At 34.8% G+C, this 16,532-nt stretch overlaps 1 protein-coding gene across 8 annotated transcripts in view; it reads left to right on the plus strand.

Annotated features, from left to right (window-relative positions):
* LOC102007544 (seminal plasma acrosin inhibitor A1-like) overlaps positions 1-16,532 on the plus strand; it is a 44,212-nt gene that overhangs the window by 4,990 nt on the left and 22,690 nt on the right. For 2 of the 8 annotated variants that reach the window (XM_013512383.1, XM_005380645.2), the window contains 4 exons: positions 4,144-4,282; positions 8,006-8,095; positions 9,116-9,153; positions 10,140-10,255. In XM_013512383.1, coding sequence (XP_013367837.1) covers positions 4,270-4,282; positions 8,006-8,095; positions 9,116-9,153; positions 10,140-10,255 — 257 coding nt within the window. In that variant the 5' untranslated portion in view covers positions 4,144-4,269. The other 6 variants (XM_013512384.1, XM_005380648.1, XM_005380649.1 and 3 more) reach the window with 6 other exon arrangements.

The raw sequence follows: 16,532 nt of genomic DNA on the forward strand, positions 1-16,532 counted from the left end.
AAAGAAAGAAAAACAAATGCCTGCGCTCTGTAGTCCAAGGGCCAGGAGGAAGGCACAAGTGAGATTTGATGCTCCGAGCGGCTCACTTGCAGTCTGGTTTCTTGTAGGATCTGTCTCACAAGTGATGAGCAGTGTGGGCAAATCAGGGGTAGCTGAACCCAGCAGTGTAGTAATGCCTTGTCCACATCTTTGTTCACCCTTCCATTTAATTTATAATGGTTTGGCCTCCATTACATCAGTGGTCTGGAAGCCTAGTTAACCTTTTATTTCATTTTAGTAATTAATTTTCTTGTTGTATTGCTGAGAGAGGGACCCGGAACCCTGAGCATGCTATGCAAGCACTGTCTCACTGAGCAACATATCCAGCCATCCTTCCTGGTTCACTTTCGACACTTCTCAGCAATGTCTACTTTCAGCATTCTTCAGTTCTGTTTAGATTTTATATAACATTTAATAGCCTGGCTGGCATCAATTTGTTTAGCTTGAAAAAACAATACAGATGGGAAACATAGCATAGCATGCCGGCAATGAAGCATTTGACTTGTTTCTCCAGTGAGAGACTGCACAGTATCCTAGGGACTATTGTTTAGCTCCCCCTCAACACCCTGCTGCCACTTCTTACTCACCTTTAAAGAACATTATAGAGAAATTTAAGAATATTTGAATAGTCCCACAGAGTTTCAATAAACAGTACTGGAAGGAGGAATAATTTCCTGGATTCTTCCACTTGAGAAAGAACAGTTACAACCTCCAATTTCCACATGCTTTTATTCCTCCTTAAGGAAAAGTATCTCTTTTATTATTCCATCCCTAAATCAACAGGAAATAAGCATGCTAACAAATAGATAAGGAAAACTCCCAAAGATAGCAATCTTCTGTGTTGCATTTAGGAATACATGCACTTTTGAATATTCTGTTTACCCTTAAGAGAAACAGGAACAATTTTTAGAAGGACCTGATCTAAGGACATCATGATAGCAATTCTACACATAAAGTCACCATAACTTATGACTCATGTCATCTTCCTCAAAAAAAAAGAAATGGCAAAAAAGGAGACTGTGGCTGTCTTATTCCCTGTTACTTCCTTACGTACTCCTGTGATGTTGAGGAGTCTTTCAAAGATCTTTGTGTAAAGAAAACAAAAGATTCAGAAGAGATAATGCATAGACTGTTCCTGTGTCCTGACAGATCAAGAATTTGCCTCTTGTAGACATTATCAAAGCTATCCCTACAAGTAGGTAAAGGAAAAAAATTCAAAAGTTAGTGATGTGAGAGAAGAAGAATATTTATAGGCTCTCTGTAGTTGGGACCACACCTGGATCTGATATGCTTATGTTTTAAAATGATTAATACATAAATACCATTTGTTAGGCCCATATGCAGTGTTCTGTAATCCAAGCCTACAGAGTTATAACTCTGGAGCTTAATGATCTATAACTCTGGAGACTGATGATCTATAACTCTGGAGGTTGATGATGTTGACGATCTAAGTTTTTATCTAAGAGCCTTTTTTTTTTTTTCCAATTCCTGCTATGTGCTATTAGCAGCCTGTCTGCCTTTGTAAGAAAAAAGGAGTTAAAGACATCATATTACAACGATATGTGCATACTCATGCTTATAGCTACACAATCCATACTAGCTAAATCTTGGAAGCTATCTAAATGTCCATCAGCAGATGAATGAAAAAAAAAAATGTATTTATACACAGCGAGTACACTTTGCCATTTAGGATAAATGTGAGATATTTGTAGGAAAATAGATGCACCCTGAGACCAAAATCTTAAGTGAAATAAATTAGACACACAAGCTCAAATATCTCATGGTTTTTCTTAAATAAGAAAATGAAACTGTAAACAAAATAAAGGGAAAATAAAAGAAAATATGAAACATAGAGCCAGGTCTTTTCCAAAAGGAAAAAGACCAAGAGAAGAAGGGAGGGGGAAAAAGGAGAGGGGAAGATGTAAAAAGAGTTAAGTGTTGTATACATATGCCAGTTCCCCATGATCAATGTAATCGTGTACCACAAACATATACAAATAGAAATAAATATTTTAGAAATCATTGTCTTCATAATTTACATCATTCTTCCTTCTGTGATCCCTAATGTATTACTAATATACGAGTGGGTAGTGTTAAAGCTTCTAACAAAGCAGCTATACATTTTCCATGAGATAATTTAGTTCCTATTAAAGTAAAACATCCCCTGTGTTTCAAAATTTTCCCTATTGCATAACAGACACCAAAAGTATCTATTATCTGCATACATACTCACTGTATGCATAGAATTAAGAATTGCAGGGCTAGTATCTACTATTATCTCATCTGTTTATGCAGATTTAATGGCATGCAATATATGGGCTTCCAAAGTTTCAGGAGAAGTTACCACAGCATAAGAAACCTTAAATTGGTCAGTTTTATTCTGAGCATATAACCACCTGTAAACATTAAAAATGCAATATGCATGGAAATATCAGGTCATCTTTTCTCCATATTGCCAAGAGATTAATTAGAATCTCTGACTAGGAAGGGAAAATTTTGTTATGCATAGTTATATTTGGCAAGATTATTATCTCCAAATTTCAAATTTCAAGGCAGTGACAAGGCTGTATCTGAGCAAAGATCATGGTGAAGAGTACAGCACACTAACAGGTGGGGACTAAATGTTCTGGCCAGGTTGTGCTTGCAGGGGGCCAGATGAATAATTCAGGCCAAGAAGCTCCATGGGAAAGTGGAGGCCAAATATTTCAGCACTAGTAGAGAGATGCTTCAGAATTCCTTTCCACTGGCCATCACACATGTTGCTATTTAAAAGGTCAATGAGTGAAGAACCAAAGGAATTGGGTGGAGAGTTGTGACAGTCTGTGCCAGTGTATCCTAAATCATTTGAATCTTTCTGCAAATAGTATTTAATCCATGTTTCATGCAACACCTGATAAAGTGAAAATTCCACTGATTAAGTGACATTATGGAGTCCATTTTGGTGAACATGAAATGCCTGAAAGAATTTGTGTTGAACTACTGCTATTAGAATAATGCTAATGATCAGATCTAGCTGAATATCTCTTAATGACATTGTGCACCCAAAGATAAAATCAGATAGAATCTGGGAGGTAGGGAAAGTAGGAGATATTTGATATGATTCTATGGCCTTTTCCCCAGTCCTATTGAATTAGAATCTAGACTGGAGAAACCTGAAAGCTGGAATTTCTAACGGTACTTCTCATGAGTCTTAATTAATCAAATTAGGAAAATGCTGATTTCCAAAGTCTTCAAATGGAAGGTAAGGTTCAAAGGATGGTGTGAGCAGAGTTAAGATGCTTCCCATCCATAGGTGGGGTATGGCCAGACTAAAGTGGATACCCACGGTATAACAAAAGTCATTCATGAAATATTCTACAAAGTTTTCTTTGGAGGAGATTAAAAATTCAAGGAACAAATTAGGAAGCACAGATTAAAATTTTTGTGACTGGGTCTTTGGGTCTATGTGTCACTTCCATTATTACGATGAAAAGAAAATCACTTAAAATGAGGATATGTGTACGATATCATCTTTGAAATTAGACAACATGATAGTGCAATTAAAAATCTCCTAAGTTCTAAAAGCTTTGTATTTTGTTGATTTTCCTTTAGGAAATTAAGGATTTTCCAGTGTTGATTTATAGAATGATATTATAAACATATAAAAGATGAAAGTATATTATTCTTCTTTCCTGGATAATTTTTCTGATTTGAGCAGATGCCTCCACAAAATCCTAGTCTTCAGCACTTATAGATACAATAATTACTGTAATTATAGAGTAATTACTATAATTATTACTGTAATTTATAATAATATAAAAATTGTAGAGCTAAAGATTATTTAAAGTTATCTTTATAATGAAACATTATAATGCTTCATTTTTAAATTAATGGTTAAAGACATAGGCATACTCCACTGAAGCTTCCTTTATGGCCTAAAACATGGTATATTTTTACAAATGTTTCTTGTGTGCTTAAAAAGAAAGTTTGTTCTGTTTATTTGATCTAAAGTTCTATATACAAGAGCTCAAAGTATATTATTTATATTTATTTCAGATGTGTGCTTGTTTTTGCAATAATTGTGTTCACTGGTTTTCTGTGCTCTGTTATTTGTCTTTCTTTTAGTAACTGTGCTTCCTTGGAGTCTAAGTGACTTGACATGGAAGCTCATGTTCCCATGACCTTTGCCTGATCATAGTTATGGAAGAAAGTTTGCAGTTCAGGTTCTAATCCAGGTCCTTCCTGGTGACTATGAGAGATGGAGGTAAGTGTAAAGCCAGAGAGGCCTGGACAGAACCTGAATCATCCATTTTCATGTACCACCACTTAACTGGAGACCTTCTCTTGCTCTTAAAAGATTATCTTCAGAGTATGGGATATAAGGCGTTAGAGGAGGGAATATCCAATAGAAAATGACCTGTTATATCTATTTGTGTCAACTCCTACCCAAAGCTAATATTATCTGTAGACTCTACTGGCCCTCATTGTTGCTGTTGATCTCTATGGTTTAGAAACAGAATAAAATTGTAGTCATTAAATACTTACCCTTCATATTATGGCATATTGGTGAAATATGATTCCTCTAGTTATACAAATGGTTGTGTGATGGAAGCACCTTGACTCTCCAAGCTGCTGCTAATGACAGGTAACACTTCTCTTTATTTCAGTTTACTTAATAAATATTATTTTCTATATGGAACATGATATTAAAAGTATTGATTTCTCCAAATATATTGACTGAGTTGCTAATAATACTTGTTAAAATTTTACTTGTTTAATTAAATACTCTTAAATCATGGTAGCTTGTAATTACATCTGGTATTTCATTTCCTTTCTACCACTATGGCTTTTATATCTTTATCACTCATCAGCTTTTTTTGATTCTTTTTTAAAATTTATTTTAAAAATAAAAGAAGGAAAACATAGTAACAGACATCCATTTACAAAATAGCATTTGAACAATACAAGCAATACAGAGTTACAGACAAAGTGGTAGGAAATTAGCAATGGTTGTTGTATTACGTATTGCTATCTTCAAAGTGGTTTCTGAGGAAAACAAATAGAGATATGCAAGATAGATCAAATAAGTAATCATTAACTGTTCCCTTCAGTAAAGTGATAGAAGTCAGTAGTACAACTATGTTAGCTATCCTGTATATACATACATACATAATTTCCCCTTCTTTCTTTGCTCTTTTCCCTCATCCCAGTTGCTCTTTACTTTTGAGAATTTTCCTTTCATTTCACAATGTCTATCATACCTCCTAATTTTTATTCACTTTTTCAGGTTCTTACACTAGTGGGACAATACGTTGCTTACACGTGGAGGTCTGGTTTATTTCACTTATGATTGTGGTCTCTAGTTGTGACCATTTACCTGTAAAAGTCTTGAGTTTATCTTTCTTTATAGTTGAGTAATATTCCATTATATAAAAGTACCACAATTTCTTGATCCACTCCTCAGTGGATGGACATTTGGGTTGCCACCACAATTTAGCAATTACAAGTTGAACTGCTACAAACATGGGTACACACATATAGCTGTGATATGATGTTTTCAGATCTTCTGGGAAGATACCCAGAAGAGGAATAGCTTGGTTGAACAGAATCTCTAGACCTAGTTTGCTGGGGAACCTCCAAACTGATTTCCACAGTGGTTTCACTGGTCTACATTCCTGCCAGTAGTGGAGAAGAGTTCCTATTTCTCCACAGTGTCACCAGCATTTGTTATTAATTGATTTCTTAATGATAGCCATTCTTATTGGGGTGAGATGAAATCTCAGTGTTGTTTTAATTTGCATTTATAGGATGACTAATAATGTTGAACATTCTCTCATGTATTTATTTACCATTTGTATTTCTTTATCTGAGAAGTGTGTATTCATCTCAGCTGCCGAATTTTGGACTGGATCTTTGAATGGGGCAGGGGCTGATGTTTTTCAATTCTTTATATGTTCTAGGTAGAAGACCTTTGTCCGAGGGACAGTCAACTAAAATTTTTTCCAAGTTTGTGGATTTTCTTTTTACTCTGCTCGTGATTTCTTTAGATGTGAAGAAACTTTTCAATAGGATGAGATCCCAGTTGTTGATTCTTTGTAGTATTTCCCATGCAGTTTGGTTTTTGTATCTGACCTGCTTATAAGCTCTGTCTTTAAGAGACCTATGAATATCCCTTCAATTCCATTCTCAAAAGCCTCTGCTACCTTTGAGAGGGATGTCAGGTTTAAACTTACTAATAAGCTATTATATATGAAATCACTTCCTTTGGCCAGAAATCAAAGGCTGATTTTTTAATAGCCTGTTTCTTGATGGCAGAATCTCTCAGCTGTATATTTGGAGCTAAGCATGGGGAAAATGGCAAACTTGTTTCTGAGAGACACCCATATTCTTGGAGTAGAAGATTTTCTAAAAGTGAATCACTGGCCTAGAAGTCAGTAGAAGTGCCTCTGCTGGTGTAGATCACTAGCTCATAACACAGAGGAGAGCTGCAGAGGTGCAATATTGACAGGAGGACGCACTAGAATAGAGTTTACATTCCATAACTGGGAGCTGGTGAAGCAGGAAGTCTTCATTTGTGCAGTGCACTTGCGCAGGACTTAGCCGTGGTATGAAGCAGCTAGGGAATAGATGAGAAGGGCTGAAGTCCTGTTTTTGAGAAGAAAATCTGCATGGAAACTGCATGGAAAGGAGTCCTCTCGAGGCTGAAGTGGTCTGAAATAGTATCTGTTGTACTGATCTGGGAAGTGGAGAGAGGGAACATGTTTTTTCAGGTAGTATAGACTCTTGCTTTTCTTATAAAATTTTCACAGATTGTCTTTGAATATATATTGAGTGCAGATTATTCAGAGGTACGTGTGACTTGAGCTGAGTACTCAAAGATCTTTCCACCATACTACAGTATGTATCAGGCTGTATCAGGTTAACCAGGGGGAAAATATTTAAATCTTTTCCTTACTGGAAATTCCTTCTGAGCCTCCCCCATACCTTTGAGATAAATGACAAATTACTTAATGGCCTCATCTGGAGCCAGCTTCAGTCGCTGGGCCACTGTGTCTCTTACTGTAGGTATTTATATCCTTTGTGCTTACCCTGGTCTTCCCATGCCTGCTTGCATCTAAGTTTCATTTAGGAGCTTTACAAAACTACAAGGACTGGGACTTATCTATTAAGAGTTAATTCTCTTGACTCTCTTGTCCCTTTTGAGCTCATTTGCTTGGAAAGCTTTCCTATGTCTTCTCTGTCTTAAGATCTGTAACAAAATTCATTACTTTATATCTTACCTCTACTTCTGGGTTCATGAGATCAAATTATCCGTACAGCTCCTACTGATAGATATAGTGAAAAATATTTGATAGGCACCTCTCATGACGCTCTTCACGGTCTGCAGGAGGACACAGAATGCCTCCATGTCTTATCTTCCTGAGGCTATCTGTCTTTCCCCCCTTCAACCTTCCCACTCACAAATCAATAAAAGAGACTGCTCAGCTAGATGCATGCTCCTGAGAAGGAAAGGCAAGCAGAATAGACATAGTCCCAGAAGGGCTGCTGTCTTTCCACTGTTCTCTCTACTTGAGGTAGGTGAGGTCAGGACTCTACAGAGATGTCCTGGAACCTAGCACTGCTATAAGGACTTCTCCAGGTCCTTCTTTCCTGAAATAACTGTTTATGTTTTTTGAGAGAAAAAAAGAAAAACAAAAAGCAAAAACAGATTTTACTGAGAATGTTCACTCAAATGCAACCAACCTCCTGTGGGCTGCTTCAAGCATTGAGACAGGAGAAAGCTCTTTTCTAAATGTGCAAAGAGGATTTGTCCTGAAGTTTCTCTCAAGTCTCCAGAAGGCTTTCTTTTCACATGCTGTGATTCTGAGGGTTGGGGGAAGAATCAAGAGAACAGTTTACCATAATTAGGTTTGGTGGGCGGCAGGGGAGCGGTTTGTTTACCTTTAAGAAACTTTCATTTAGCTACATCTTACAAACATTTCCAAAGATTTCTTCTGCAGGCTCGATGAAATGCCTTTCCTTAAATCATGGATCAAAGTTATTGCCATCACTGCCTTGGCATTTTTTATTTTTTCTGGTAAGTTCTGTGTCTCTGGGAAGCATAAAATTCATGAAATAACTACTGTGGTCCCGGAAAATTAAGTTTGTTTTGCTGGGTTTGGAATGCTTTAACTGGAGAGATGCCTTCTTAAAATCCGTTAGTGAATTGCTCTTTCTTATTTCCCAGTTTAGAAAAGGGGAGGTAAAGAGGTCAGTTAGAGTGGGTAGTAGAAGGTGGGTACAGTGGTGTGCACCTGTAGTCTCAGCAATGGAATCCTGAGGGTGGGGGATACCTTAAGCTTAGGCATTTAAGGCTTGACTAGGCAACACGATGAGATCCTGTCTCTTAAAAAAATCTATCTATCTATATATATGTAGTAAGTGAATAGTTAATACAACTTAGGTTTTTGTTCATCTTTGTCTAAAGATATTTATCTTCCTCCCTAACTCCTCACTGTGGGAATCAAATTCCATGGTTGTGCAATTCAAAGAATGGGGGTGATGATGCCTGTCAGAGCTGGTGTTCCTTCAAAACTCACTTGCTGTTTGCCAGCCGAGTCCTCCATGTCAAGGCCGTTTGTAAGGAGATAACGCTATCCTTCCTCTGACAAGTTATCTTTCTTAAGCTCAAAGTGGCTTGACAACTTGAGACTAAAATAAATGTGAGCTGTTGTATAGATGCAAGATATTATAGCTTGGTTAAGTAATTAAATACTAATGCATTTTCTTAATATTATGTCATTTACTATGGAAGGCATTATTTGCTCTGTCTTATAAATTAAATAAAATAGTATAGTTTCATCAAAGAAAAGCTTTGGAAATTAATAAAAAAAGTACAGACAATTATTTTCAAAAGTGATATTGACTGGGGAATTACAAAATTCTTCAAGATTTGAAGTCAGTATGTAAATATGTTGTCTTCATATATCCATAGAACTCACCTCACTTTCAAGTAAAAAGCTTATATAGGTTTCTGACACTAAAAATGTGTGTGTTTCCCACCACAAATGTGATTTTATTCTGATTTTTAAATTTTTCTTTCATGTTCTGGCTACAGAAACTGCTTTTTCACCTTCAGGAATGCATTCTGAGGAGGTAAGTTAATATTGATTAATGTGGAGATTAAAAGGTAAAATTTTAGCTATTTTATTATAAATCTTAATAGCAAATTTCACAGAAGAAAATTTGCATCATAATGGTCTTTAAAAGAATAAAACAAAAGCAGAACAAAAAGCTAAAACAAAAACCCCGTATTTTTATTGCAAAAAATTTAAAAAATAATCTTTCTGGTTATAGAAAACTGATTGGTACTATACAGAAGGTAAAAAATACCTCATTCAAACTTTCTATTAAAAGGCATATATTTTTTTAATCTTATCATACACAACCAGGTAATGTTTCTAATGGGTTTTAAAGTAGAATCATTTACCCCACGAAAGCAAGAAGATGGGAAAATCTGTACCTAATTATACACTTAACGATGGATTGAATGATAGTTTGCAAATATGTAAGTTGTACAATATTATATGGATATGAAGAAAATAAAATGCAATTTTTAATAACTGAATAAATATTGCAAAGAAGTTGAAAAAGAAAATTTAGCAGAATACACACTTATATTGTTCTGTCAAATACCAATATTACCGACACTAAAATTATGTATGTATGAAAGTATATATTTACATGTGAGTTTACACATAGATGCAAAGTCACACATGCCCAAATATATACATGTATACTGAAATTATGGAGGAAGAAAGGAGAATTAAAAATAAAAAATTAAAATTTCATTATTTCTTATAGGATAATAGAGGAGGTATGACCTGAGTAGGAAGAGAAATTGTGGCAGAATAGATGTTATAAAAAATGTATAATGCTTTTTTATAAAAAAACCTGAATTTGCAAAACTTGTCAATAGTATGTCATATTGAGTTGAACTGCAGTTACTGCAATGTTTCTTTTTAAACCTCAATATTGGATATATTTGTTCCGCTTAAATGTATGCCATTTTTATAAAGAATATTTTACTCAAAAAGATACTTAATCTGATAAACTCTATGTTACCACTTTATGCTTTTCAGCCAAACTGTACTAGATATGCACAGCACCTACATATGTGTACCAAAGAACTGGATCCGGTCTGTGGAACGGATGGCCGCACTTACAACAATAGATGCATTTTCTGCAGTGAAAAGTTGTAAGAACACAAGATTAAATATTAAATCCCCCCAAATAATGGTAGGACTGTCAAAAATGATCAAATTTTATGACAATCTAGATATAACATACATAGAGGAACTATCTATAAAATTACAAGAACACATGTGTATCTTTCTTTAAAGTTCTTATTGCAAAAGTAAGTTTGTATTTGACCCTTCAGATTAACTCTACTATATAATCTTTGAATTATAAATCAGTTAATGTAACATAACTTAGTTATTACGAATTACTTGTGGAAGCTTCTGATCATTGTAATTCCGGAGTCCAGATGCCAAAGGATAACCTCTGTGAGGGAGCAGCAAGGTATAGGGAGCAAAGCTGAGTGAGAAACCTCACGACAGAGCTCTAAACTCCATCACAGTGTGTCTACCAACTGTGGAGGATTCTCTAGTAATCCACTTTGTCTCCCAAACTCAGTGATAGCCCAGCCTCCAGGCTCTCTTTTCAGTGCAGGGAAGTCGAGGACCTTCCTTTCCTGTGTCTGCACTCTGAAAGAGTTTGCAGTACACTTATTCATCAAGACTTCCCCTCTCCCTCAACACTGTTTTTCACAGTGTGGCCTGCTATGAACTTTTTGTGCATTTAATCCCCAAATCCAGAAGGAGAACCATTAAGACAATGTCTGATTCTCTTTTTGGAGCAGTTCCCACAGCTGAGTCAGAGCTGGTAGATCCCAAGACTGAGTTAGCATGTATAGGGTACGTACTCTAGGAAGGATCCAGCAGTGACAAAAGAAACTTCTGCAAGCCTAGGAGCAGATAGGGTCCGCTGCTTGTAGAAAGGGAGCAGAGATTCTACAAGCCAGACCGACGCCTGTACCCGTGGGGACACGCACATGTCCTCTTCATTAATAAGTATTTTATGCAGTGTTAGGAATTTAACATAATTGTCTTTCAATAATTTGTGTTTTCCCCTTCTGTATTCTTTATTTACAGAGAAAGTAAAGGAAAATTTAAATTTTCTCATTATGGTCGCTGCTGAATTTTGCTGAGATATATATTCTAGTGGCTTTTATTGTAATTATATCTTGCTGTGGATCTAACAATCAACTGGAATCTTCTTAATCAGGGCATTAAATTACAAGATAATCAGGGAAGCTTTCTATGGAATATAAGATTGAATATATGATGTTAAGAGATTTTTCCCCTGAAAAACATGTGACTAAAAGATGTTTATTCGCTTGTTGAAATTTTAAACGATATTTTGGAATATTACTTTATTGATTGTGTGTTTGACAATATAAAACCTAGTATCATTTACAATCATAAATATTTCACTCAATGAAATGTTAAATATTTTTTCTTTTCTTTTTCTTTTTTTTTTTTTGAAGTACCAGGGATTGAACTCAGGACCTCTTGCTTGCCAGGCTGGCACTTATGCCACTGAGCTATATCCCCAGCCCTCTCTTTTTCTTTATTACAATCCATTCTCAGTTTGGTAGTGGGATGATACATCAATACTTTTGGAACCTATAGTTACAGAAAATATTTTCAAAGATGAATAAAAATATATTACTCAATTTCTATATGTAATGAAAGACACATATCTGAGATCTTTATTTTCCAGAATCCAAAAATGTTGGGATAATATTGGAACTTGAATTTGAAAAAGCACCCCAAGGATAATCTCAGTATTTTAGAATCATAAATGTTAGGTAATGTGGATTTAAATTCTAAAACACGGGCCATGTCTACAGTCAAGTGGATTTCAGAGTCTATTAAGAGACATTGCAAGATCTGAAGCTTGGGAAAAACAAATCATATTTCATTTCCCAAATCACTCAAGAGAGGGCAAGGCTGCTTTGACTGACTTATGCTATGTATTTGACAGTCAAGTTTGATGGTTCTGCATTTCATGCTATTTCTCAACCAACATTAATCAAGCTTCATACACTTGGCCAAACCTCTCTTCTTAGCTTGATTTTAATGGCAGAATTGTAGATTAACTACTGGACTATCTTTTAGAAATAGATAAAATATCAGGTCTGCTTTCCTTTTCAATAAACACTGCAGCATTTAAAAGAGTGACCTACGTGTAAGATATTTATCCATTTATATTGTTAGTATTAATTCTTAGTGAAAGTGTTCATTACAATGTATACTTTTAAAGCCACATTGAATAACTGGGATGGGGGAAAGATAAAAAGAATGAAAGAAAGAAGAAAGGGAAATATACACACACACACAATAGCTAAGATAATTATACTACTAATTTCTATTGGTTTGTTGAAAGAAACAATTAATCATTAATTTTTTTGATCAATCTTGCCTGCCTATATCTGGTAATCTGAACAACTACTTTGAAGATAACAATAAGCAATATAACAACCATTGTTGATTTCCTATCATCTTGTTTTGAAATTCTGTATCGTTTTAAATTTTTTTATTTTTTATTCTCTTTAAAATTAAAAAAATTTAACAAGATTCATATTTGTTATTATAGAGTGTATGTAGCAAAATTTTGTTCAGTGAATATTAAAATGTTCATAATCTATTCTTAACTATTTTAACCTATTATTTTTTAAATCTTTCTATCATCACTGTGCATGTATAATACAAGGACAAATTCAGTATGTAAAAGCAGGCAGTTCTTATCACTGTGCTCTAAGCCTGTTTGGTGTGCTAGTACAAGTTACTATACTTTAATAAATGGGAACTCTAACCATTTGTTAACTATTTTCACACAAGCTCTGTGAGCTTTCTCCCTGCATTATAAATGTTAATATAATTCAGTTCTATAAAAATCTTGTTAGACACACATCAACTCTATATTTCACCATAATAAAAGAAAGACTCTGGAAAAGGAACAGTTCTAAACATGGATATTTGGTAAGAAAAATACTTTTATTAAAGTTAAAGTGTGGCTTTATAGACTCCACATATATGTGAAAACAAACAGTACTTTGTCTTTCGTGTGTGGCTTTATTTCATTTCATCACTTGTTGCCACAAGTGATAGACTATACTCCTTTGGAAGAATATTGTATAGCACACAGATAAATATATATTTGGAATAGATATGTATTAATGTAATATTTATTAATAATTATTATATTTTATCATGTATATATTCCAAATTGTCTTTATATATTCATCCATCCATGGACACTTAGATTGATTGTGTGTCTTGTCCACCATATGTAGTATGTCAATGGACACTGGAGTTCAGGTATCTCTGTGATACAATGATTTTATTTCCTTTGGATATATGCCTAGAAGAGAGATTGCTGCATTATATACTATCTGTATTTTTAATTTTTGAGGAATATGCAAATTATTTTTTATAGTTTATGTGATCATGTACAAGATGTGCTTTTTACCCATCTCCTTGTCAACATGCACAGTTTTCCTTTGTGGTAGTAGCTATTCTAACACCTGTGAGATGACTTTTTATTGTGGCATTAATGGCTTTTCTGTAATGATGAGTGATGTTTAAAACTTTTCACACACTTGGTCATTTTGACTACTGCAGAGAAATGTCTGGCAAGTGCTTTGACATTTTTATTTGGGCTATTTACATTTTTGCTTTTATAGCTGATTTGCTCATCTGAATATTTTTTCTTAAAGGATAGTTTTGCTCAGTGTAGTATCTTGATTTGTGTTGTGCTTTATATTTGGATACTCCTCCAGACCTTCATGGGCTCGTACCCTGGGCTTTTGAAGGGTGACTGAGTAAGTAGGTGCTAGATCTAAGTCTGATGTTAGGAAGTAGGACCTGGTCAGAGTATGGGTCACTGAACCAAAATAAACCTATTCTCTTTTAACATGAAAGTGTCAGGTATTTTTTCCCATGGATGAAGAAAGTGCCTAAGATAATTTACAATTTTTTCTTTTAATACTTTGAACAGGTCATCCCATTATCTCCTGGACACAAGGTTTCCACAGAGAGGTATAGAACTAGGCTAATAGTTTTGAAAATTTCATTATAAAATTACCTGTTTCAAAGAAAAACACCCCCAAGAAAATTGATTTTTTGCACGCAAAATCCTACACAATTACCCCTCTTCAGGCCAAAATATAAAACATCAAAACACCTTAGAAGCAAAGAGATTATTTAAACAAATCTGCATATTTGATCATTTAGTTGGTTTCCAATATTTTACAACCACAAGCAATACTTCACTGTATAACTTTATATATTTGTAATTTTCTGTCATAAAAGATGTGCTTTCAGAATAAATTTACAGATCTTTGTTTGCCAAAACAAGGGATAAGCAACAATAATGGCAAAACATTATGAAATGTAAGCATGTTATATTACATTAAAGGAAATCATAGTCGACATGGCTTGTACTAATTTGCATTCCCCAGGGACATTTGAGAGGACCTCTGTCCTCACAGCCTTGTGAATAGAATGTTTTATCAATGATTTTTAAGTTTCAGTGTCAGTTTATTTGGTATTAAGGTAGCTTAGCTTTTATTTTTCTGAAGAATAAGGTTGAGTATCTGTTTATATATGGAAAAGCTATATAGAATTGTATGTTCATATATTTTGACTAATTTTTTGTTAGATCTGCAATTTTTTTCCTTTTAATTTTTATGAGCTCTGAATTTACTTCATCCTTTGATATATGACACCTGCTGAAAATATTTTGTCTAAGTTTGTGAACATGTGTAACATACTTCCTGCTAATTTATTTCTGATGACAAAACAAAAATTGTACCTGCATGTATTATATGCCTATGTATGTATATACATATGTTTGTGCATATGTATGAAAGAGAGAGCTAGAGAGAATGCAAACAAGTAAGGGATGCAGCCTGAAGGCCCAAAGAAAGTGAGTGCCACTTATCTACCTCATATTCTTTTGAAAAAGTATGAGCCCTTTAATACATATCCCTTTTTCTAGTAGCTTTGTATTGAATGTTTAACTTTATTCCAGGCATGGTTCTTTCATCAGAGCTTTGGCGTATCACTCATGGTGCTTAAAACGGACAGGGGAGCAGATACAAAAACATTGAGATATGCAATTAAAACTGATTTATTTTAGGCATGGGGACTCTTCCATTCATAATTGATCATATAAGTGAGTTTGCATAGCAATAGGGACAGAGGGAATGGTCAGGGAGGTTACTAAAAATAAAATATACATAAAGTATTAAACAAAAATTATGTGATATCTAACTCATCATTGTAGGGTGGGAATGGATGAGATGCTGAGTTTCAGAGATAATTAATGTCTAAAAATACCCTGTGAGAGAAACCATGGAAAACAACTGAAGTGGAAAAGTCCATCATGGTTGAAGTACTTACCAATCCATAGGAGTTTAATGCAAGAGATGTGTCCAACATACTGGAGGTTTTGCAGTTTAGGTGTAGAATTTAGAGTTTGTCCCTAAACATGGAACTAAGGATTCTAAGCAGATATAAAAGAAATGACATGACCAGATTTACATTTCACCAAGATTACTTTGCTGTCCAATGAATAATGGATTAAAAGATTTAAAATAAAAGTACCCAAAACATTTGGAGACATACAGTATTTCTAGTGTTAGCTTGCCCTAAGATCCAAGAAAAACCTTTCTTATCAAATCCTGATAATAAAGAACCATGCCTGGAACAAAATTAAATCTTCAGTATAGAGTTACTAGAAAAAGGAATATGTGTTAAAGGGCTCATGTTTTCAAAAGAATATGAGGTAGATGAATGAATAATCTACAGGATTCATCTCTGATATACCGTTTATTTAATGTTCCTTTGAGTTATTAATCGAAAGCCGAAACAGGATTTTCTCATTCCTTCTTATGTGGTAGATGGTTTGCTTAATTCATTATTTTCTGGCTGTGTTACACGTCCTCTGCAAACTCCTAGGGTCAAAGCAGCTTGAACAGTTAATAACTGATAACGACAGAGCTACATGAACAGAGCCTTCCCATTGCCTCAAATTCATTTCAGTGCTTCTTAATGACTAACCCAAACGTTCCCCACATCACAGAACCCTGTCATACATTTCCAACTCTACTATGTCATCCATTATTTAGGTACACAGGCTGACAAGCAGACGCTCTCTGCCATCGTCTTTCCTCTACATCTATGTTTTCTTTCTGCAGCCATCGTTCTTCCCCTCATCTGTCTCCAACTCAGAGGTCATCCTTCTGCAAAATATACTTCCCTTTGCAGTCGAGTACATGCCCACCATTTCCAACACCATCCATCTTGCTCCATCTAGTGGTTACTATTTTCTTTTTCTTTCTTTCTTTCTTTCTTTCTTTCTTTCTTTCTTTCTTTCTTTCTTTCTTTCTTTCTTTCTTTCTT

Source organism: Chinchilla lanigera, unplaced genomic scaffold (assembly GCF_000276665.1).
Source record: "Chinchilla lanigera isolate Chin_1 unplaced genomic scaffold, ChiLan1.0 scaffold00014, whole genome shotgun sequence".
In the NCBI taxonomy this organism is placed as follows: Eukaryota; Metazoa; Chordata; class Mammalia; order Rodentia; family Chinchillidae; genus Chinchilla; species Chinchilla lanigera.